At 40.2% G+C, this 25,079-nt stretch overlaps 1 protein-coding gene across 1 annotated transcript in view; it reads right to left on the bottom strand.

Annotated features, from left to right (window-relative positions):
* Nucleotides 1–25,079, bottom strand: part of gpr107 (G protein-coupled receptor 107) — a 113,620-nt gene that overhangs the window by 30,422 nt on the left and 58,119 nt on the right. The window contains exons 15-17 of the mRNA XM_063073548.1: nucleotides 9,156–9,205; nucleotides 6,095–6,178; nucleotides 2,295–2,416 (exon numbers count right to left, since the gene is read on the bottom strand). Coding sequence (XP_062929618.1) covers nucleotides 2,295–2,416; nucleotides 6,095–6,178; nucleotides 9,156–9,205 — 256 coding nt within the window. The remainder of the gene's footprint in view (nucleotides 1–2,294; nucleotides 2,417–6,094; nucleotides 6,179–9,155; nucleotides 9,206–25,079) is intronic.

Below are 25,079 nucleotides of genomic sequence, written 5' to 3'. Positions count from 1 at the left end.
CAAATATACATGCTACGGGTATATTAAAATACCTTAAACAGTAAGCAGACACAAATTGTAGCTTGATGCTCCCCATTACATTACTTGTTAGGTCTTCACTGCCATTGTTAAATGATCAGAATCTGGTTTAATATCACTGCCATATGTCATGAAATTTGTTGTTTTGCGGTGGCAGTATAGTGCAATACATAATGCTAAAAACTATTAATTCCGATGAGAAATTTATATAAAATTAAATAAGTCATGCAAAATGAGAGTAAAAAGAAAAATGAGGTAGTGTACATGGATTCATTGTCCATTCAGAAATCTGATGGCAGAGGGGAAGGAGCTGTTCCTAAAACATTGAATATGCAAAAATTCTAAAAAATACTAAAACAAATTTGCAATGTTATGGTTGTCACACCCTACTATCAGGTTCAATTACAAAAGCTGTTATGAACCAAACATACTGTTGTACAAGAACATGCTTTTTTTGTAATTATTGGTTTTGCATTTACTCAGTCAGAGCTTTTATTATATTAGATCCCACAATGAGTTTGGGATTTCAAATTAATATCATCCCTAAGAGTATTCATATCTCTGCAATATCACCCAACTCCAGCCAAGATTTCTCATATCTTCTACTGACCTCATCGATATTTATGTCTCAACGTGACCATTCCAACACCCACCTGAGCAGCTTCACTTTTGCCACCACCCCCTAGAAATCTGCATCTGTCCAAAACTGAAATCTAAACTCATATCAGGCCTTGTTGATTCACTTATCTCTGTGCCCCCCAATACACGCTGTCTCACAGTTTAGGAATTTTCATTTCAAACTCCTCATCCAGGTTTAAAAATCTCTGCAGATGATTGCCAAAATATTAGCTCATCCACCATTCTAGATACTTGATTATTCCTGAATTAAGTTACTCCATTACTGGCACCAAGGCCCTAAATTCTGTAATTCCCTCTCCAATTCCTGGCATTTGAGAGGGCATTACAGAATTCTTAAACTTCACTCTGCATCCAGTCTTTGGTCATTAATATATGGCTCATTGTCAAACTTTGATCAATGCTCATATGATATGCCTTTGGATAGTCGAAGATTTACAAAATGCAAATTGAGGCTGTTTCTGTATATAATTTTATTTACACTTTGGACTGTTTCTGTCCCTTCTAAATAACAGAACATGCTTATTAAATGCTACCTTCCCCCCCCCGCACATATTTTTTTCTCTGCATGGCCTCTTCATCAAACGTGCGTTTAGAAAATTTTAATATTTGCTTTGCCCGACTTTTCACTTTGTGAATTCCTTGGTGAGAAGAAATTTTATATTCAACTGTAAGTTACTCCTGCTTCTGATCGAAACTGGACCTCTGCACAACAACTGAATGATACGTAAATATTAGTAATGACGGCAACATCACACTCAATGAACAAAGATCAGTTTCAATATGTAATCCAATAAACACTTAGTAATAATTAACATGACAACAGAGCCAATCATATGCATCTTGTGCAGTTCTCTAGTGTCTCCATTACAGTCCTTCACCAAGAATAACCTCACTCATGTCCAACAAAGAGGAAAAATCTTAGGATGAAAAGCATTTTATCTTTATATATTCCTTTGCCCACAGCTTCCATCTTCTTTCTTATTTATAGTTGTGAAAGTACACAAGAAAATTCATAGTCATTATTTTAAATTATGCAAATATTTACAACATTTTTACTTATAACATGTTGATTAACCACCTTATTAAAAAGCTATTTCAGAATTATGGGTCACTTAATACTTCATGTTTGTTGCAATTAGTTTAGATAACTTCATCTCCAGACCAATTTTCACAAAAACTTACAATAACTTTACCAGCCAAATGTCTGTGTCAATCATATTTTGGTTTGTGGTCACTAGACCTGCAAACCAGCAAAATAAAGCAATTTTGTGTCATTCATCAAAGTTACTGGTGAACGCAGCAGGCCAGGCGGCATCTCTAGGAAGAGGTACAGTCCACGTTTCAGGCCGAGACCCTTCGTCGGCCTGAAACGTCGACTGTACCTCTTCCTAGAGATGCTGCCTGCCCTGCTGCGTTCACCAGCAACTTTGATGTGTGTTGCTTGAATTTCCAGCATCTGCAGAATTCCTCGTGTTTGTGTCATTCATTCACTTTTTTCCTCCCTCACTTCAGAACTTATAGTCTAGGATAATCTTGATGTTGAAATTTCAAAGTGGTCCTCAGTTGCAGCCATTGAGCACAAAATTATGTTAATCATTGGGACTATTCCAGCTGAAGACAAAGTTGGAAGTACTTACACTTCGTCCATCTCGACATCCTCCTCATTCTGAGATAGTTGAAGGTAGGGATTATCTGAAGCTGGTCGAAACTTGTATCCCGTCAAACAGAAAAATACAAGTGTGGCGAGTTCATCTAGGAACTTAAATTAAAGTGATGATTAGAAAATGGTCCTTTGGATTTTGGATCTGTGAATGTATTCTTGAACACCTGAAAATTTGTTTCCAAAAGTCATGCATTTGGTTAGGTTTGCGTTCCGAACATAGAGAAACACAATGAATGCACTGTAGGTAATAAGAGGGATTCAGTGATAGACCAGGAGCTCATTTCCCACTTCTTCAGGTGCGATAAAGAGTAGCACAAAGGTCACTACCAAACATTCTCCCGGAAGACCAACAATCCATCAGGGAAGAAGACAACATTTAAAAGGTTCAGCATTTTACTAAGCCACATTGCAAGGCTCAGTTGTTGTCAAATGATCACATAATTAGTTATCCGGGAAAAAAATTTTGTAATAAAGCTAATCAAATAGAGAAAATTAAATTTAACATATTTAGAATACATTGCCTTGAGCAAATGAAGTGCAAAGAAAAACTTAAATTATCATTTATGGGCAGCATGTCTAAAATGATATGAGGATATAAAACAAGTTAAATTATCAAGAGATTTCCCCCTGAACAAAATTACATCTGTTTCAATACATGTATAATTTAACAAAAACACAAAACAGCATCTTTTAAAGGTTAGCACACTATTACATTATTTTTCTTTTACAGATAAATATATTTTGTCAATTTTCCCCTTAGTTTTCTTCTCTGATGGAGTGATTCTGATCATCCCAGAGAATGTTTGGTAGTACAAAGATGAGAAAATTTGCAGGTTCTGGAAATCCAAAACAGCACACACACAGAATGTTAGAGGAACTCAGCAAGCCAGGCAGCATCTATGGGAAAGAATAAACAATCCACTTTTCAGGCCAAGACCTTTCATCAGGACCGGGAAAAGAAGATGAGAAGTTGGAACAAGAAGGTGGGGGGGAGGAGAGGAAGAAGTACAAGGTGTCCAGTGATGGGAGAAACTGGGGGGGGGGGGAGGGGTGAAGGAAAGAGCTCGGAAATTGATTGGTGAAAGGGATAAAGGGCTGGAGAAGGGGGAATCTGATAGGAATACCAGAAGTTCTAGGAATTAATGTTTTCATGACATCACGTCGGACGCTACCCAAATGGAATACAAGGTGTTGCTCCATCCAACCTGAGTGTGGACTCATCGTGACAGTAGAGGAGGCCATGGACTGACATGTCAGAATGGGAATGGGCAGTGGAATTGAAATGGGTGGCCACTGGGCGATCCCACTTTTTCTGGCAGAGCATTTTTTCAAATGCAAGATGAGGCAGTTCACCAGCAGTCCTGATGCAGGATCTCGGCCCAAAACGTTGACTGTTTATTCCTCTACATGCTGCCTGGCCAACTGATTTCCTCCAGCATTTTGTGCATGTTGAGGAGAAACCAAAAGCAGATTGGATGACCATGTTGCAGAACATCTGTCTTCAGTTTGCAGGAGTGATTCCATGATCCATTTGCCTCTCACTTTAATCTGTGCCTTTCTGACTTCTCCATCTCTGGTGTCCTCCACTTTTCCAAGAAAACTCAGACAAGCTCAAGGAACAGCTTCTCACCTTCCAATCTGACAGATCTGAGGAACTAGCATTAACAATTTCAGACAACCTGACTTTCTAGCTTGTGTGGGGTCTACTGAGATTTTCCAGCATTCTCCAATTTCAGCATTCCAACAACTGTAGTGTTTGCAAATCACAATTCTAACATTGTTCCTATTTCAGGTTTTCCATTGTTCTCATTCATTTTCTATTTGCATCTCTCCAGACAGAACAGCTGCAACTAACAAGCCCTCACTAACCCCTTTCATCTGGCACTACCATTTGTGTCATTTTCATAATGTCTCCACCCCCATCACAATAATACCCTTTGTTCTCTTGACTGCTCCCCATCTCCGCCACTTGAAGCAACACACACGAAATGTCAAAGGAGCTCAGCAGGTTGGACAACAGTTGACATTTCAGGTCAACCATCCATTCCTCTCCATAGATGCTGCCTGACTTGTTGAGTTCCTCCAGCATTTTGTGTGTGTTGCTCAAGATTTCCAGCATCTGTAGAATCTCTTGTGTTTATGATCTGCTACTTTAAATGTATTTTTGTTTTCTGAATCTTGCTCTCTTTGAAAAGTCATTGATCTGAGATCGACCCAGTTTTGCTCCCTGATCTGCTGAACATTTCCAACATCTGCCGCTCTTTTTTCGCTTTTTGACTTTGAATGCGGCATCTATTTTAGCCAATGAAACACAAGTGACATTCAAGCCATGCCAGTATCACATATCTGGGAGGCTGACTCCTCATTTCCCAAGTACATTCAGAATTAAACCTTAACTTTTTCGTGAAGTGCCCATAAGGTGATCTTATTGTATTACACAAGTTAACAAACACTATGGAAAGTGGAAAACTGAATAATTACTTACAAGTGCAAGAGACGTTCAATGTAGTAAAATGATCAATATAGCACTGAAAATTTGGAATACAGAGTGCCCAAAAAGCAAATGGACTTATGGACATACTAATGGAATATAAAAGCTTTGGAACTATTTAAGAAACAACCTAACATTACAATAACTGGACTTTAGGCTCTATCTGGGAGAATGAACCAATATGGTCTACACATAATTACTTCTTTGCAATGATCATGTGATAAAGGAATAGCTTCTCATCTCTATCCTTTTTACCTCCCCTTCTTTCAATCCAGAGATGTAACAAGGTTTGTGGACACAATGCAAGATAAAAGAGGAAAAGCTTTCTTGAACACAAGAAATTCTGTAGATGCTGAGAATCCAAAGCAACACACACAAAATGCTGGAGGAATTCAGCAGGCCAGGCAGCATCTATGGAAAAGAGTAAATAGTCAACGTTTCATGCCGAGACCCTTCATCCGGACTGCTTTCTTGTTTGGTCTCACTTGCAAAAACAAATTGTGAAGCTGTCTTTTGAAAATGAATACGCATTCAAGGTGAAATAAACTGCAGATATGCAAACTTTCCATGAGATCTAGTCAGGTCAAAAACACAGTTCACTAAAATTCTGGTAGGGTGTGGACAAGCTGCAAGGTGGATAATTACGGAACACGTCGAAACAAGTAATATGCATTCAGGTGAAAAATTACATTTCAGCAAACTCCAGGAATTTCAGTTTGATAAAAATCAAATGGCAGGGTGTTTGAAATTATTACTTTCCTTTCACAGCTGCATGTTCTATGAGTTTCAACATCTCAATTACAAGCTCCCAGGACTCATCGATGCTGATTGTTAATGAAACCAGCATGAGACTGGCTCTTGGCCTCACTACCTTTGATGAAACAGGGCAATAAATCCACATTCCATAATTCATAACATCAGGTTTTGATGCACCATCCTTGCCAACCAAAACATCTCTCATATATGACTGCCGTTCATCTGCACAAAACAAGCTAGAAATCTGTAATAATATTTTATGGACATATTTCCATAAATTGTTTAAAATCCAAATTATCTTTGGATCACTAAAAAAAAGTATTTGAAAAGATGGTACAATATGTAACCATGGTTTTTCAACATCCCAAATAGTCAAGTCCATTATAACTTGATTAATTAATTAAGAACTGCTTAAGCTCATTTCTTCAGCTAACTAATCTCCACTCCTGCGTCTCATTGCAGAACGTGGTAAGTGAGGTTTTGAAACAACTAAAGAAGTAACTTGTTTGTTTTCAGCAAGAGCTTACCTGATACAGCCATTTCCACTGGAAAGGTACGATAATTTTGATCAGGATTGCAATGATTCGCGTAAAATAAATATAACACACAATCTAAAACAGAGAAGATACAAAATTAGCATATTAGAACAATTGACAATCAAGATTTAGTGAAATTTATATTTTAACTCATGTTATTTGCTAAGTACCACTGAAGTAAAATTTGTTTTATTTGTTTGCAACACACACAAAATGCTGGAGGAAGTCAGCACACCAGACAGCATCTATGGAAAAGAATACAGTCAACATTTTGGGTCGAGATCCTTCAGCAGGGCTGAAGAAAAAAAAGATGAGGAGTAAATTTAAAAGGTGGGAGGAGGGAAGGGAGAAACACAAGATGATAGGTGAAACCAGGAGGGGAAGAGGCGAAGTAAAGAGCTGGGAAGTTGATTTTCTGAAAGAGATACAGGGCTGGAGAAGGAGGAATCTAATAGGAGAGGACAGAAGGCCATGGAAGAAAGAAAAGGGGAGAGGAGCACCAGAGGGAGGCGATGGGCAGGTAAGGAAATGAGAGGGAAAAGGGGATGGGGGAATAGTGAAGACGGGGCATTAGCAGAAGTTCAAGGAATCTATGTTCATGCCATTAGGTTGGAGGCTACCCAGACGGAATATAAGGTGTTGTTCCTCCAACCTGATTGTGGCCTCATTGTAACAGCAGAGGAGGCCATGGATGGACATGTTGGAATGGGAATGGGAATAGGAAGTGGAATTAAAATGGGTGGCCACTGGGAGATCCTGCTTCTTCTGGCGGAGAGTAGATGCTTGGTGAAGCAGTCTCCAAACCTACGCTGGGTCTCACTGATATCCTGAGGCCACACCGGGAGCACCGGACACAGGTTGAAGGAACAACACCTTATATTCCATCTGGGTAGCCTCCAACCTGATGGCATGAACATCGATTTCTCAAACTTCCGGTAATGCCCCACCCACCCCACTCCTTCACCATTCCCCATCCACTTTTCCCTCTACTACCTTATCTCCTTGCTTGCCCATCGCCCCCCTCAGTGCTCCTCTCTCCTTTTCTTTCTTCCATGACCTTCTGTCCTCCCCTATTAGATTTCCCCCTTCTCTAGCCCTGTATCTCTTTCAGAAAATCAACTTCCCAGCTCTTCATTTCACCCCTCCCCTGCTGGTTTCACCTATCACCTTGTGTCTCTCCTTCCTCTCCCCCACCTTTTAAATCTACTCTTCATCCATCTTTCCTCCAGTCCTGCTGAAGGGTCATGGCCCGAAACGTTGACTGTACTCTTTTCCATAGATGCTGCCTGGCCTGATGAGTTCCTCCGGCATTTTGTGTGTCTTGCTTGGATTTCCAGCATCTGCAGATTTTCTCGTTTTTTTTTCATTTGCTTAAGTTTGGCATATATTCCTTGAAATTTAGAAAAATGAGAGACTATCCAATTGGGATACTTAAGATTCTAGAAGGATAAATCTTATGATCACAAGAGATTCTGCAGATGCTGAAAATTCAGAGCAATACACACAAAATGCCGGAGAAACTCAGCGGATCAGGCAGCATCTATGGAAATGAATTAACAGTTGCCAATTTTGGTCAAGAACCTTCTTCAGGACTGAAAACGAAGGAGGAAGAAGCAGAATAAAAAGCTGGGGCAAGGGGGAAGGGGGACTAGCTAGAGGATGATAGGTGAAGTATATTGAGCCATGGCATTTTTTTGAAATTATTACAGCTAAATGTAATGAATTAAAGATGAACTCAACACATATGATTTTGATTCGGAAATCTAAGGCTTGCCATTAAAACAGTTACAGGTGCAAGCTATTACAAGGACAACCCGGTTTTGAGCATCCCAGGCAGATGACGTATTTGTTGCTTCTGCATGAAATTTTTGTTCATTTATCTCAATGTAAAAGAATTTGTTTTCTAAAGAATCAAAAGTTTGATTACATGCTAATTTCAGCTACTAAGAACTGAAACTATGGATAAATGGAATGGAAGCGATTTTATCAGATTTCACAACAGTGTTGGCTCTTGAAACGAGGCACAGACAGTCACATTCCCCTGCATTTACTTTTAAATATTTATTTTTTTAAATATTCACTATTTCAAAATGTATTCAGAATTTCCTTCAATGCTCAAACATTCAACAATTCTGTCATCGGCACAAAAAAAATCCCAATTTATTCCCTTGCTTTTTAGCTTGGATCATAAATTTTAGCTATCGAGTCAACATCATCTAATTACATCATCTAATTTATTTCTTCTTCTTAATGGGAATTCCTCAGTTATGAATGGTTCCATTAGATCATAAATATCTTTATTTCAGGATACCTCAAGTTCTCTTTTGGATTATAATTGAAGCTTTTATTATTTTCTTAGCTCTGATCACTCTATGCCATACATTATTATTAATTGAGACTTACAAGACTTCTACACACTCTATCTGAAAACAGCTGGAAAAGGCAAATTATGTTTCTTTCCTACTACGAGACAGCTCAAGAAACAACAGAAACCAAAGTAAAATAATAAGCTACTCATAACTAAAATGTGACTAAAATTGCATACTGTTGCCTGTCCCTGCTTTCCTTCTCAATGTTGTACAAGCAATCAAGCAGCTTCTAACATTTGTCATTAGCTAGGGACAGCATGAGTGCTCCCTCCAGGAGGAACAAACTATAAACTCTATCTCCACTGATCTACCTCAAGAAGCCCCCATCATCAGCCTTTCTGAACCACTGATCAATAAACCCAATTCTGGATTCATCAACAAAATCAGCGTTCCAACCCCAATGCTCTCCCTCCAATCAGCTAGTTTTCTTAATTAATCTTTGGAATTAAAATTTCCCCTCCATAATGATGAAATATAGCAATTCCTAGACTGCATCCAATCGCAGTGTCTTGCCCATCTGTCTCTCGAGTGGGAAGGAGAAAAATCTCGCACTAATATAAGTTTCTTGCCCATCATCACCATCCCACCCAAGGAACTAGAAAACATCAAAGCCATAGCATCTGCTTCACTAAATGCTCATCCAGATACATTTTTGTTCAACTATACCAGGTTTCTACACTTACCATGACATAGTAATGTCTGAAGAGCATTAGTTTCGCCAAGTTAATGGCAGCTAGAAAAATGCAAAATGGAAAATTAAAAATACAGGTTAAAAATCAAAATGCAATTACTGTATTAGCAACTCAGGAGAAGAAATTTGACTATATTTTGCTCTTGCACTTCTCCTCACATGGATGCCTCAATTTGCTGTCGAATTTTATGCCTCTCAATGAAAAAAATAATGAGTTAAGACTGATACACAAAAGGCTTCCAAGGTTTCATAGATGTAAGGAAAAGGCTCATTAAATCTTTGATCTTAAAATAGAAGAATAAAGGAAGAAATCATTATAAACCTTATTTTTATCATTTGTGAAACTGAGGAAGAACATGTTAAAAGCCGGATGTTGTATGATGTCTTTTAAAGATTAGCTTTATTTGTCACATGCACATCACATACAGTGAAACGTGTCATTTGCATTAGTGACCGAACATGCGATGAGACAGCCTGTAAGTGTTGCTTTGCTTCCGGCCCCAATCTAACATGCCCACAGCTTACTAACCCAAATCCACAAGTCTTCGGAATGTGGGAGGAAACTGGAGTATCTGAAGGAAAGTAACACAGTCACAGAGAGAACAGACAAACTCCTTACAGCTAGTGGTGGGAATTAAACCCCGAATGTTTGAAAACATTATGCTTCTGTGCCACCCTTATGAATCATTTCGTCATGAATGACACCTCAAGAGGAATTCAATCTGTTGAGCTGATCAGAATGGGAACGGAAAGTTCAGAGGGATAGTTTTCCTACTACTGACTGTGAGCTGGAACTTTAAGTAAGTTTAACCTGGCACGAGCAAAACCAAACTAACGTGAACTCTGACACTGCAGAGAGAAAGAAGCAATGGAAACATGCCGCTGGTGCTCCGTGGTTGTCTTGTGACTGGACACCGAGAGCGAATCAAAACTTCTGCAGTCAGCAATGAGGGATTCAAAAAAAAGGAGACAAATAGCCTGTCGAGCTGTGCCTCTCCTCTGTGTTATGCAGATGGCAAACCTCGGTTGTGGCTGTTTGAGGCCAGTTTGCATGTTACAAGCCAGCAGGTGCTTGGCTTCTTCACATTGCTTGTACTGAAGATTCATGCTGAGCTATTCCCTGGACAGCTGTGCAGCACGGATAATAGACTTTTCAACAGAATGCTCCAATATTAACTATTAATAGCTGCTGAATTGTTTGCTTAGTACCTACCACAGAAGGATTATTGAGGAAATTTCTATGCTGAATACTTATATTCAATATTACCACAAAATAATATACCAAGCTTCTTCAGAGTCTCTCTGGTATTTAAAATTCTAAGGTTCATTGCAAATGGAGTTTTAAATTGCTTATGTATTCAGATACATTATCTGATTAGCATACATGCAGTTTTCCTCTCCCATGTTTTTAGTTAAAACTTCAAATCCCACAACAGCAGGCAGCAAACCTGCTCTTTTAGCTTTTATACAAAGTGAGAGTTCAATCTGCAGAGTTCTCGTTGATGCCCACTATTTAGTCTCACACACACAAGTTAAGTATAGAAACTCGTTGTTGCCAGCACAGTTTCACACAGCATGTGCTGTCAGCTTCAGATTAGTGTGGACAAGAGACAAAAAAGAAGCTAAGCAGGGAATTGTTTTAAGAAGTAGCAGTCCAGAATAACATAGCACAGGAGGAAGCCATTCGGCCCTCTGCATCCCAGGCAGTTATTTAAAAGGGCTACACATTAGTTCCACAAAGCTTTTGAAATTCCTCCTTTTCAAGGTTATTTCTTTTGTCCAGCACTTGGTTAACCAAACAAATGTTAAATATTTTCAGCACAAGCCAAAAGTAGTTTGGAAAATCTATGCTATTTCTCAATTCCATGATGACCACCCCTGTGTGTTCTTTAGTTAAGAAATTCTTTCTCCACTTTTTGCCTGATGTTTGTTCTTGACATGCAAACTATTCCTAAGCTATTGGTTGAGGAAGGATTACAAATGGAAATGGGTAGATGCAGCAGTACGGAAGCTGTATGTGTGACAGTCCAAATATAGATCCCATTAATTACATAGAATCATAGTGCACTACAGCACAGAAACACCACACCTAATCCATGTCAAACTGTTATTCTACCCAGTCCCATTGACCCACACCTGCCATCCATATATTTACCCAGACTTCTCAGTCCTGGGTAGGTCTGTAGTCTAGTGTAGTTTTGTGTTGTTTTACGTAGTTCAGTGTACTTTTTGTACTGTTCATGTAGCACCATGGTCCTGAAAATCATCTCATTTTTACTGTGTACTGTACTAGCAGTTATGGTCAAAATGACAATAAGTGACTTGACTTGACTTAAATATTAAAATTGTGCCCACAATCACTATTTCCACGAGCAGCTCATTCTACACTCTCACCACCCTAAGTGACTAAGTTCCCAGAGTTGGTACACAAGTTTACTTTTGACTTCCTCTCCTTCCCAGTTCTAACAAAGTTTTCAATTACAAATATTAGCTCTGTTGCTCCTCCCAACTTGCTGAGCGTTGCCAACATTTACTTCTTTTATTTCAGACTTTCAACGTCTGCAATTTTTTTGAACTTCATTGACTATTACTTTCACACAGAATGTCTTTGTTGCACTAGTTCCTAATGGTCTCTCAAGACTGTTGTATTTGCTTTGTGATTTATAAATGGTAGCGTCATTCATTTTAAATAATTAATAACTTGTCAAACTATCATGAAGCAAATGTAAAGGAAATACACTAAAGGCTGCAGCAAAACTGAGGAAATATATTTAATTTCTTCCGAAATTGAAACTAAGATGCAGCCTGACAGATAAAGACGGAGTTTCTATCCAGTATCATGACCTGGCAAGCGTTGACGACAATAATGTCATTCAGAATGTACAATTTCCCTTCCTTTTCCTCCTTCCCATTAACCCTTACCCTGCAAACAAATAAATGGTTTTTGTTGCAGGTTTAACTTGTTTAATTGGGTCATTTAGTGACTGAGACAAGAGAAAGGAGAGCTGACCCAGGATAGATGCATCTTGCAAAACCAATTTTATCTGGAACAAATATACAACATAGAACAGTACAGCACAGTAAGGCATTTGGCTTGCAAATTTTTGCCAATCTTGATGCCAATTTATATTATGTCGTCCTCCTGTTTATCATTCATATTCCTTCATACTCATGCATCCATGTAAAAGCCTCTCAAACTCCACTAAGCTGCCTGCTTTCATGGCTACCCAGTAACCCATTCCAGGTACCTACCATTCTGTGTTAAAAAACAAACTTGCCCCTCGCATTGCCCTTAAACTTCCACTCTCGAACTTTAAAAACATGCCCTCTGGTGTTTGACATTTCTACCCCAGGGAACAGATTCTAACCGTCTACCCTACCTATACCACTCATAATTTAAAAAATCTCTGTCACGTCTTTCCTCAGCCTCTGATGGTCCGGGAACAATAACCCAAATTTGTCCAATATTTCCTGATGCTCATACCTTCTAATCCAGGCAGCATCCTGGTAAACTTATTCTGTACTCTTCAGTTTCCTCATCCTTCCTATTATGACACCACCAGATCTACATACAATATTCCTGATGCAGTCTATTTAAAAAGTTTTATACAGCTGCAGCATAACTTAATTACTCTTAGGCTCAACCCACTACCATTAAAGACAAGCTGCTATATGCCTTCTTTATCTACTTGCATAGCCATTTCCAATGAACTATGGACTTGAACCTAAGATTTCTGTATCTCAATGCTCTTAAGGGATCTTCTTTTAGCAGCACACTTTCTCCTTCCACTTGACTTCCCAAAGTGCAACATCTTGCACTGTCCAGAATTAAATTCCATTTGCCACTTCTCTGCCTGTATCTGTAACTAATCTATATCTCATTGTATTGTTTGATAGTCCTTTACACTGTCCTTAACTCCACAAATCTTGGTATCATTTGCAAACTTTCTAATCCACCTCATTTAAACCATTGACATATATCACAAACAAAAGAGATCCTAGCACCAATCCTTGCAGAACACCACTGGTCACAGCCCAATGTCCATCAAAGAGGATAGTCAATATCGAGGGGCTCACCACCCTTAGAGAGGTTAGCGAGCTTAAAGTAAAGAACCCTCAGGAGCAAGTGATCATAATATGATCGAATTCATCCTGAAATTTGAGAAGGAGAAGCTACTGTGTCAGTATAATAGTGGAGAAAAGGGAGTTACAGAGACATGAGAGAGAGGAGTTGGCCAAAATTGATTGGAAAAGAACACTGGCAGAAAGAACAACAGAGCAGCAATGGCTGGAATTTCTAGAAGCAATTTCAAAGGCACAGGATATATACATCCAAAACAGGAAGAAGAATTCTAAAGAATACACAACTGTGGCAAACAACAGAAGTCAAAGCCAACATAACAGCCAAAGAGATGGCATACAGTATAATAGAGCAAAAATTAGTGGGAAGTTAGAGGATTAGGAAGCTTTAAAAACCCACAAAAGACAACTAAAGAAGTCATTAAGGTAAAGATGGAATATGAAAGTAAGCTAGCCGATAATATTGAAGAGGATACCAGCAGATTTTTCAGATACATAAAGTGTAAAAGAGAGGCAAGAGTGGATATCTGACTGCTGGAAAACAATGCTGGAGAGGTACTAATAGCAGACAAGGAAATGGCGGATGAACTGAATAAGTATTTTGTCAGGCTTCACTGTGGTAGACGCTGGCAGTATGAAGGAAGTTCCAGGTGTCAGGGGTCACGAAGTGTGTGAAGTTACCATAACTAGAGAGAAGATTCTTGGGAAACTGAGAGGTCTGAAGATAGATAAGGTCACCTGGACCAGATGGTGTACACCCCAGAGTTCCGAAAGATGTGGTTGAAGAGATCATGGAGGCATTAGTAATGATTGTTCAAGAATCACTAGATTCTGGAATGGTTCCAGAAGACTGGAAAATAGCAAATGTCACTCCACAGACAGGCAGAAAGTATAGGCCAGTTAGTCTGATCTCAGTTGAGAAATGTTGGAGTCAATTATTAAGGATGAGCCCTCAGAGTACTTGAGCACACAGTAAAATAGGCCATAGTCAGCATGGTTTCCTCAGGAATTCTGTTGGAATTCTTTGAAGTAGTAACAAGCAGGATAGACAAAAGAGAATCAGTTGATATTGTGTACTTGGATTTTCAAAAGGCCTTTGACAAGGTGCCACACAAAGCTGCTAAACAAGCTATGAGCCCATGGTATTACAGGAAAGATTCAAGCATGGATAAAGCAGTGGCTGATTGGCAGAGGGCAAAGAGTGGGAATAAAGGGAGCCTTTTCTGACTGGCTGCCGGTGACTAGTGGTATTCCACAAGGGTCTCTGATGGGACCGATTCTTTTTGCATTATATGTCAATGATTTGGTTGATGGAATTGATGGCTTTGTTGCAAAGTTTGCAGATGATATGAAGATAGGTGAAAGGGCAGGTAGTATTGAGGAGGTAGAGGCTACAGGAGGACTTAGATTAGGAGAACGGGAAAAGAAATGGAAGGGTTGGCTCTTTTCTAAATGGAGAGAAAATACAAAAGACTGAGGTGCAAAGGGACTTGGGAGTCCTTGTGCAGAATTCCCTAAAGAGTAATTTGCAGGTTGAGTCTGTGGTGAGGAAGGCAAATGTGATGCCGGCATTTATTTCAAGAGGACTAGCTTATAAAAGCAAGGATGTAGTGTTGAAACTTTATGAAGCACTGATGAGGCCTCACTTGGAGTATTGTGAGCAGGTTTGGGCCCCTCATCTTCGAAAAGATGTGCTGAAACTGGAGAGGGTTGAAAGGATGTTCACAAAAATGATTCCAGGATTGAATGGTTTGTCATATGAAGAGCGTCTGATGGCTCTGGGCCTGTCTTCACTGGAATTCAGAAGAATGAGAGGTGACCTCATTGAAACCTACCAAATGGTGAAAGGCCTTGATAGAATGGGTGTGGAGAGGATGTTTCCAATGGTGGGAGAGTCTAAGACCAGAGAACATAGCCTCAGAATGGAGGGGTCTCCTTTTGGAACAGCGATGAGGAGGAATTTCTTTAGCCAGAGGGTGGTGAACCTGTGGAATTCTTTACAACATGCAGCTGTAGAGGCCAAGTCTTTATGTAAACTGAAGGCAGAAGTTGATAGATTCTTGATTGGTCAGGGCATGAAGGGATACAGGAAGAAAGCAGGAGATTTGGGCTGAGAGGAAAATTGGATCAGCCACGATAAAATGGCAGAGCAGACTCAATGCTTCAAATGGCTTAATTCTGCTCCTATATCTTATGGCCTTTTAGTGAAGAACTTACTCCCAAATGGCCATTCTCTTATTCCAAGGATTTCTCATCCAGCTTGCCCAAGTTTCAGACTGTCTGCAGTTAATCCTCTTAAAACCTCTATAAAGCTGGATGCTTCAGTCATGGCGAGATACTGCAGAAATCTCTAAGTTTGGGAATATCTTTAATTAGGCATACAAATTTTCCCTTTTGAACTAACTTCATTGTATTTCCTTAGGTAGACAATAATGATAGGATTAAAGGTCTGTGTGAAGAACCTCTATCTCACACTAGAAATGCAATACTTTAGCTGCTGCCTATCCAAATATCAATAGGACCTCTAAAAATTTTCATCACACAGAAGATCTCAGGACTTGAACTCAATTCCATTTGAGTTTTTGTCTTTGAATTCAAGGGCTGCTAACAACATCTACAAATTCTCTGACCACAAGTCTTTCTTGCCATAAGCTTATTACCATAGCTCTTTGTGCACACGCCACACAATTAATTTAATCTAATAGGAAAGAACTTTATTCTGAAACATCACACACAGCATGATGTTTTCTGCATGTGGCATTTTGATTTACCTCTGCTTACCTCAATTGAATGACATAGATTTCAAATTTTAGAAAGGCTATTGTATTCATTTCATAATTAATTCCATTTTACTGCATCTCTCAAATCCTTCTCTCAGATTGGCAATTAACATTTTTAGAGTCATTTATAAATGACTAGTTCCTTTAGTCTTTATATTATTTTGACAAATATGACTAATACTTTCAAATAAAGAAACATGCTTTTCATAACTAAAACAGGAAACGTACCAACAATGAGAGACCATGAAGCAGGAAGCCTATGGCAGCAATATCAAATGGGTGCTTTGACATTGATGCAATTACAATTTGCCCAAGCTGGATCTGTCAGTTCCTTGCACCATTGAGACACCCATGATATGGATCTGCTGCTTCACTAATACATGCATTCAATCATCCTCTGAAATGTGCCCAAAACAATGCCAAGGTCTTTCACCTGCTCCAAAAATGAAAAATAAATGGAAACAAGCACTACATGAAAAGTAAAATAAAATCTGAAACAAAACCAGGAAATGCTGCAGAAAAAAAAATTCAGGTCAGGCAGCATCCATGGAAAGAGAAGTAATCGCGGTTTCAGATCTGCGCCCCTGCACTATAACTGAGAGCAATGCAAGTAGGTTTCTAGGAGGAAGGTGAGGGAGGAATGTGTAGGACAAATGGAGTCCATCTCAAGTTTCTTCCCACAGGCAGTTAGTTTGATTAACCATTCTAGCTAGTCATCACCACCCCCCTTATATCTCGGTCACTGCACTGCAATAAACACTTTAAACCACTTTTTAAAAATAATTCTACTTACATTGTAAATACATGATGGTATTGATGCCCATTTTATTCCATATTTCTACTTTAACCCATAAGTTTTATTTTTTAATAATTCTTTAATCTTATTATTGTTGAATGTTTTTGATCCATGTCGCACCAACACACCACAGGAAATTCCTAAGACATGTAAGCATATATGGAGAATAAATTTGATCTTTGATAGAATGAGTCAAAATGTTTTAATGGAGCCATTTATCAGCAGATGGAGACATGAAGTGCCTAATAGCATAAAGTGCTGATAACCGTCACCATTAAACCAGTATCACTCAACCATTTTCCCTTTGGAAAAAAAATCACAGATCTTTGAAGCACTGGGATTAAGACAATAACTCGGGCAATATTCAATAAATATGAAAGTAAACAACACATTTCCTTTTTTACATTCCAACACTGAAAAAACTTACAAATTACTGGTACAAATCTGATTCAAAATCACATTTTTGAGGATCAGGTACAAATGAAGCATGGCATTATCAAATTACAAAGCAGCCTGCTACACATGAATCTGTTTATGGATTCATATTGGTCCATCTCTTGTTTTGCCTCACGGTTAGAGTTCAGCCCTGAGGATGCGACGTAAAAACACCATTTTTTTTAGAAAACCGCAAAGTCAGAGAAAGGCTTATTTTGGAAGTTGTGTTTTCTCAATCTCAGAAAAATTAGATAATTGAAAAAGTACTATTCTTTACGGCAGATCATTTTATAGAATGCAATTAGCTAAATAGAAGGCACATAAGAATTCAATAGAGACACTGAGCAATTATGGACAACAATTTTACTGATTCATCTTGGAGAATGTATGTTAATGTGAATGTGCAAATTATATTTGAACTTAACCTTAGCTGATGGGTTAAATTGTCTTCACTCAGTACTCCAGCCATATGAATGTGCAATGTGCTCATCATTATTGCTATTATTTGGCACCGTGCATTTAAAGTAGTAAAACGTTCAATGTGCTGCAAGACGTTAAAGTGAAAAGGGAGCTAACACCAGACATATTAGGAAGAGTCATTGCTTTGTTACTGCTGATAATTTTTTTTAAAAGAAGTACAGAAGTGTGTAAACAGGTTTTTCTTCAGCCCATTACTTCTTCCACTTATCACCTCCCAGATTCTCAGTTCAACCCACTCCACCCACCATCCTTCTCCCTCACCTGGTCTCACTTATCACTCGCCAGACTGTAGTCCTTCCCTTCCTGACTCCACCCCCCCCACCTTTTTTTCTGGCTTCTGCACCCTTCCTTTCCAGTCCTAATGTTGAAGGGTCTCAGCCCAAAACATCAATGGTTTATTCCTATCCATGGATGCTGCTGTATTCCTTGAACATTTTGTGTTTGTTGCTCAGGATTTCCAGTAGCTGCACAATCACACGTGCTTAAAAAAAGTTTGTTTTCTAAATATTCCTAGTTCTCACTGTCTTGCTGAGTATTTCCAGCATTTTCCATTACTTCAGATTTGCAACATCAGAAGTTTTGTTTGTTTCTTGATTACAGGTGACCCTATCCTCTTCCCCCACCCCCCAAACATTATGGCCATTCAGATATTAGAAATTCACCATTACAGGATTCAAACCCACTATCCAAAATTTTGAGAAACTGAATAAAATTCACTCATGAAATGTGTGTGAACAGTAGTAAATAAACAATCACAAAAATGATTTCTTAGCAATTTGTGCATATTGTTGCATGGACAAAAAACATGGTTTTGTGTCCCAGAAATCTGCATTGCCCTACTATTATTACTACTACTACGTCGACTCAGGCCTAGGGGGCCAGCGTCGGGCACGATGACAGACTCTCCACTTCTCCCTCTCCCTCATCAGTGTGTTCAGTTCATCTACATTAGTGACGCCACTGTTTTCTAGGAGCGTGTTGACCATAGTCTTGGGAGTGCAACCAGGGTTCATCCTCCCGTGCTTGGGCTCCCATATGATGACTAGGCTGGCAGGTACCTCGGGGTGGTGTAGACAGTGCCCCGCTTGTTGCAGTCTTCTTGCCTTGATTTTAGTGGAGAGCATCGGTAGGTGCCCTACGGAAGGTTTATTCTTGGTATAACTGTAAAGATGTATAAACTGCCTTGAAATGTGCTGTGTCTGGGTTTGGCTTGCTGCCATAATTGTATTAGAGGTGCAGCTTCCATTACTTAAATGATTCCCATTTATTGGGCTAATGACATTGATCATCTTTTGTTAGTACATTTGTCAATTGAAAAACTAACTCTTCAGCAGGTAAACTCTCTTGAGAGGTCCAAGCAGCTGCTCACTGTAACCTGTCAAAAAGTTAATTGCCTATTGCATGTCTGATTATCGGCAATTAACATGCAAGAATTCTTATGAATGGAATGTCTGGAAAACATGTTAAGTTTTGGTATTTCTTGCAGCAGTTTCAGGATCATTGATCAGAGGACTTTGGCATAGTCCAGACACCTTGTCAAGTACCCTGGGGCTTTTTCATTGGAGTATAACTGATAGATTCATAAGTGGATTGACTGCGGGCACAAAGTTTCCCCCATAGCAAATGCAGAAAAGCCAAAGGGAGCAAATGCTCACAAGGTATATTTGTTTTTTTTGGCAAGGTCATGAATATCTTAAAAAGGCATAAAGTGCTTAATTCACATTATTGTGCACAATGCATATAAAAGGATTTGTATTCAGATAGATCATGCAAAATGTGACTCATCGAATCCTGGAAATCACACAAACAATAAAAATAAACTGCTGGCAATGTTGGCAAATTTGACAATATCTTTGTCAAGATTTTTTTTTAAATAGAGTTTAAGTCTCAAGTTCATTGCACGATACCCAGATGCACTTCCATAGAATATTTTTATTGCTTCTGTGCTGACAAACAAGGAAGCTACCTCCAAAGAAGATCGAGAGGGTTTAGCAGATAACACACTGGGTGCCATCAAAAGAAGATTGCCAATATGACCATAGCGAACTTTGAAAAAGGAAGGAAGAGTCAAGTACATATGCCTAGCAGATTTTCAAGCAAAACAGTAGTGAAACGCAGAGCATTCACTGATGTAACAATTCTGCTAATGTTAGATATTTGAGAGGAAATGAAGGGCTACTTCACAGAACAGGACAAGCAACAGAGGAGGGGTGTGGTCTACAAAGCCAAAAGGCTGAAAACAATCTAGAGATGATGCAATAACTTGGGTCACTAACGGTCTCTCTTGTGAGTTTGGTTCAGTACTTCACAGGAGGAGAATGAGTATTTTAAGTGAATTAGACCTGAGGAACCACAAAAAAATTCAATGACTTTTCAAAGCAAAATAGTTTAGTGATAGAGCAAAGACAAACAATTCCAGATAGATGATTTTTTTGAATCTATCATCTTACCTCCTCGATAAGTAAAGGGTTTCTGAAGGCATTGAATCAATGCAAGACCATAAAAACAAAAATGCTGACATAAAGACCATAAGACATAGAAGCAGAACAAGGCCATTGAGTTTGCTCCACTATTCCATCATGGCTGATTTATTTTCCCTTTCAACCCCATTCTCTTGCCTTCTTTGAGGCATTTATATATCCAATGTCTTGGCCTCCACATCTGTCTGTGGCAGGGATTCCCAATCTTTTTTATGCCTTATACCTCTACCATTAACCGAAGGATCTGTGGACCCCAGGTTGGGAAACACTCTGTGGCAACAAGTTCCACAGATTCACCACACTTGGGCTAAAGAAATTCTTCCTTGTTTCCGTTCTAAAGGGACACCGTTCTATTCTGAAGCTGTGTCCTCTGGTCCTAACTCTCCCACCATTTGGAACACCCTCTGCTCAACCACTTGCAAGTCATTTGTTGTTTGGTAAAACAGATTCTGAAAAGTGCTGCTATCATAAATGAAATTAAGTTTTGATTATGATCAATTATGATGAGTTATCTTACTTCCTTAGGTTCAGTTCTTGAAACAGCTCCGAAAGTACTCTGAACATTGGAGCTAATATGCAGGTCTAATTCAATAAAATATTCAACGCAATTAGTGCAATGTGGTTTTTCCAGGCATTATTAATGTTTTAATCATATTTTTGTTTCAAAATAATCAAGCTAACACACAGTAATGTGCAAGAGCATAGCTCTGATGGCACACAGAGGTATCACTGATCACAAGAGATAGAGATAACAGCTTCCCTCTAATTACTACAAAAGATTCTGCAGATGCTGGAAATTTTGAGCAACACACAAAATGCTGGAGGAACTCATCAATTCAGGCATCAAATATGCAGGGGAATAGTGATGAAGAGGCTCGGCCTGAAATGTCAAGTCTTTAATCCCCTCCATAAATGCTGCCAACTTGTTGAGTTCCTCCAGCATTTTGTGTGTGTTTCTCCCAATTACTAGATAGATATCTAACATATGTGGTCACTGTTAAAATGGTATCAGCATTCTCATCCACAAATAATCTGATCACATTTACTGTTTATGTTCATACAATCTTGCACATGAGTGAGCAACCTCAAGTAAATTATCAGCTTGAGGAGAGCAATAGGTTGTTCCTATATACTGGCTTGGCTTGTCCTTTTTTTTAATTACCTCCTGTGTTTAAGCACCATCTAATCAGCCGTTCATTTGGAGAAGCAGAGGTGCACATTATTAAATTATACTGCACATAACCAACAGATTTTTTTCAAATATCTGAAACCTTAACCACCTTATTTTCAGGAAGAGTCAGCGAGTCCATTGTGATCATAACTGAGCTACAGATTTTCTTGCTGAATTGCGGTAAATCAGCTGATCACAGAATCATGTTTAAGATGATTAAAAGGACCAAGGAGATTGGAAAATGGAACACAAGGTGTCTTATCTTCACTGGAATGCAATGCAACCCACCAACAACTGCTACAAAATGCTGAAGTGTGGCACCTATCCGTGAAGCATATAGTGTGACAGACCAGTCACAGTCCAGACTGACAAATGTGCTCAAAATACAGGGGGACTGTCCCATCATTTATTTATTTATTGAGATACAGCACAGCAACACCTTGCACAGCAAAATTAATGGATATGGACAGATGGGACAAGAAATCACAAGAAAAGGAAATAATTTGGTTTTACATTATTAAAGCATTGTCTTCCAATGAGCAAAACTGTTACATTAAATCTTGTGGTGCTCAGGCAGAAAGAACTGCATCTAATGCAGATAAACAGACTCATTTTTGCAATAACCTACTTAATAATTCATCAGGACTTGAGTAGCCGAGAGCAGAGAGCTCATCACACAGAAGTTGGTCATAGGGTGAGGGGGAGGTGGTTACAGGCTGCCGTGGCTATAATTGAGGGCTGCATCTATGAGGTAAAGGACTGCTGTGGAGAAGGACTCAGCCTCTGGCACATGTCTAACAGGTTCAGAGCTAGTGATCAGCTTTCAGCAGAACACAGCAGCTGCAGGATGGAGTGACTGGAATTCTAACACAACACTTCATCTGGAACACAATACTGATCATTTGTGCAATAGAACTGCAGCAACTGTAAATCCAGTCAGGCAGTCAGTCATTTAAAACTTTGCAGTGCAAAACAAAACATACTGGCCTTGCAAACAAAATGTTAATAGAAGAAAGGGGAGCCCTTCAATTCCAATCCACCTTTTCAACAAGAGAATGGTTGATCCAGTCCTGACCATTTTACGCTCTGGTCTTCTGCCTGCTCTGGATCTCTTTATTGCTAACTGCCGACGGGACATCAACCGTCTCGACCTCACCGCACCTTGTTCCCATTCCAACCTTACTCCTTCCGAACGCTCTGCTCTCCACTCCCTCCGCACTAATCCTAACCTTACTATTAAACCCGCCGATAAGGGGGGGTGCTGTTGTAGTCTGGCGTACTGACCTCTACCTTGCCAAGGCACAGCGACAACTCGCGGATACCTCTTCTTATTTACCCCTCGATCGTGACCCCATTAAGGAGCACCAGGCCATTGTCTCCCACACCATCACCGACTTTATCCGCTCAGGGGATCTCCCAACCTTCTAGTCCCCACACCCCACACTTCCCATTTCTACCTCCTAAAAGATCCACAAACCTGCCTGTCCTGGCAGACCTATTGTCTCAGCTTGCTCCTGCCCCACCGAACTCATTTCTGCACACCTTGACACAGCTTTATCCCCCCCTTGTTCAATCCCTTCCTACCTATGTTCATGACACTTCTCACGCTCTTAAACTTTTCGATGATTTTAAGTTCCCTGGCCCCCACTGCTTTATTTTCACCATGGATGTCCAGTCCCTATATACTTCCATCCCCCATCAGGAAGGTCTCAAAGCTCTCCGCTTCTTTTTGGATTTCAGACCTAACCAGTTCCCCCCTAACACCACTCTGCTCCGTCTAGCGGAATTAGTCCTTACTCTTAATAATTTCTCCTTTGGCTCCTCCCACTTCCTCCAAACTAAAGGTGTAGCTATGGGCACCTGTATGGGTCCTAGCTATGCCTGCCTTTTTGTTGGCTTTGTGAAACAATCTATGTTCCAAACCTATTCTGGTATCTGTCTGCCACTTCTCCTTCGCTACATTGACGACTGCATCGGCGCTGCTTCCTGCACGTATGCTGAGCTCGTTGACTTTATTAACTTTGCCTCCAACTTTCATCCTGCCCTCAACTTTACCTGGTCCATTTCCGACACCTCCCTCCCCTTTCTAGATCTTTTTGTCTCTATCTCTGGAGACAGCTTATCTACTGATGTCTACTATAAGCCTACTGACTCTCACAGCTATCTGGACTATTCCTCTTCTCACCCTGTCTCTTGCAAAAATGCCATCCCCTTCCCGCAATTCCTCCGTCTCCGCCGCATCTGCTCTCAGGATGAGGCTTTTCATTCCAGGACAAGGGAGATGTCCTCCTTTTTTAAAGAAAGGGGCTTCCCTTCCTCCACCATCAACTCTGCTCTCAAACGCATCTCCCCCATTTCACGCATATCTGCTCTCACTCCATCCTCCCGCCACCCCACTAGGAATAGGGTTCCCCTTGTCCTCACCTACCACCCCACCAAGCCTCCAGGTCCAACATATTATTCTCCTTAACTTCCGCCACCTCCAACAGGATCCCACCACTAAGCACATCTTTCCCTCCCTCCCCTCTGCTTTCCAACCTGACTACATGACTCCCTTGTCCATTCGTCCCCCCCCATCCCTCCCCACCAATCTCCCTCCTGGCACTTATCCTTGTAGGCAGAACAAATGCTACACATGCCCTTACACTTCCTCCCTTACCACCATTCAGGGCCTCAGACAGTCCTTCCAGGTGAGGCGACACTTCACCTGTGAGTTGGCTGGGGTGATATACTGCGGCCGGTGCTCCCGATGTGGCCTTTTATATATTGGCGAGACCCGACGCAGACTGGGAGATTGTTTCGCTGAACACCTACGCTCTGTCCGCCAGAGAAAGCAGGATCTCCCAGTGGCCACACATTTTAATTCCACGTCCCATTCCCATTCTGATATGTCTATCTATGGCCTCCTCTACTGTAAAGATGAAGCCACACTCAGGTTGGAGGAACAACACCTTATATTCCGTCTGGGTAGCCTCCAGCCTGATGGCATGAACATTGACTTCTCTAACTTCCACTAATGCCTCACCTCCCCCTCGTACCCCATCTGTTATTTATTTATATACACACATTCTTTCTCTCTCTCTCTCTCTCCTTTTTCTCCCTCTGTCCCTCTCACTATACCCCTTGCCCATCCTCTGGGTTTCCCCCCTCCCCCTTTTCTTTCTCCCTGGGCCTCCTGTCCCACGATCCTCTCATATCCCTTTTGCCAATCAACTGTCCAGCTCTTGGCTCCATCCCTCCCCCTCCTGTCTTCTCCTATCATTTCAGATCTCCCCCTCCCCCTCCCACTTTCAAATCTCTTACTACCTCTTCTTTCAGTTAGTCCTGACAAAGGGTCTCGACCCGAAACGTTGACTGTACCACTTCCTAGAGATGCTGCCTGGCCTGCTGCGCTCACCAGCAACTTTGATGTGTGTTGCCTGACCATTTTCTGCTCTCTTCCCATGCCCTGAGCTCCTTTATTCAAACCTTCTCCCTGAACTATCGCCTGCCAGCTTGAAATCCTTTCCCCTTCCCACCTTCTCATTCTGGTTTCTGTCTCCTTCCTTTCCAGTCCTGATGAAAGGTCTTGGCCCAAAATGCCATTTATTTCCCTCCATTGATGCTGCACGAGTTCCTCCAAGATTTTGTGTGTTGTTCTTTTATTTAATGCCCACAGAGCTCTCCGTGATAAGAGAATTCAGGAGATTCCTAA

The sequence above is a fragment of the Mobula hypostoma genome, chromosome 21, assembly GCF_963921235.1.
Source record: "Mobula hypostoma chromosome 21, sMobHyp1.1, whole genome shotgun sequence".
Classification (NCBI taxonomy): domain Eukaryota; kingdom Metazoa; phylum Chordata; class Chondrichthyes; order Myliobatiformes; family Myliobatidae; genus Mobula; species Mobula hypostoma.
This window is presented reverse-complemented; position numbering and strand designations above follow the sequence as displayed.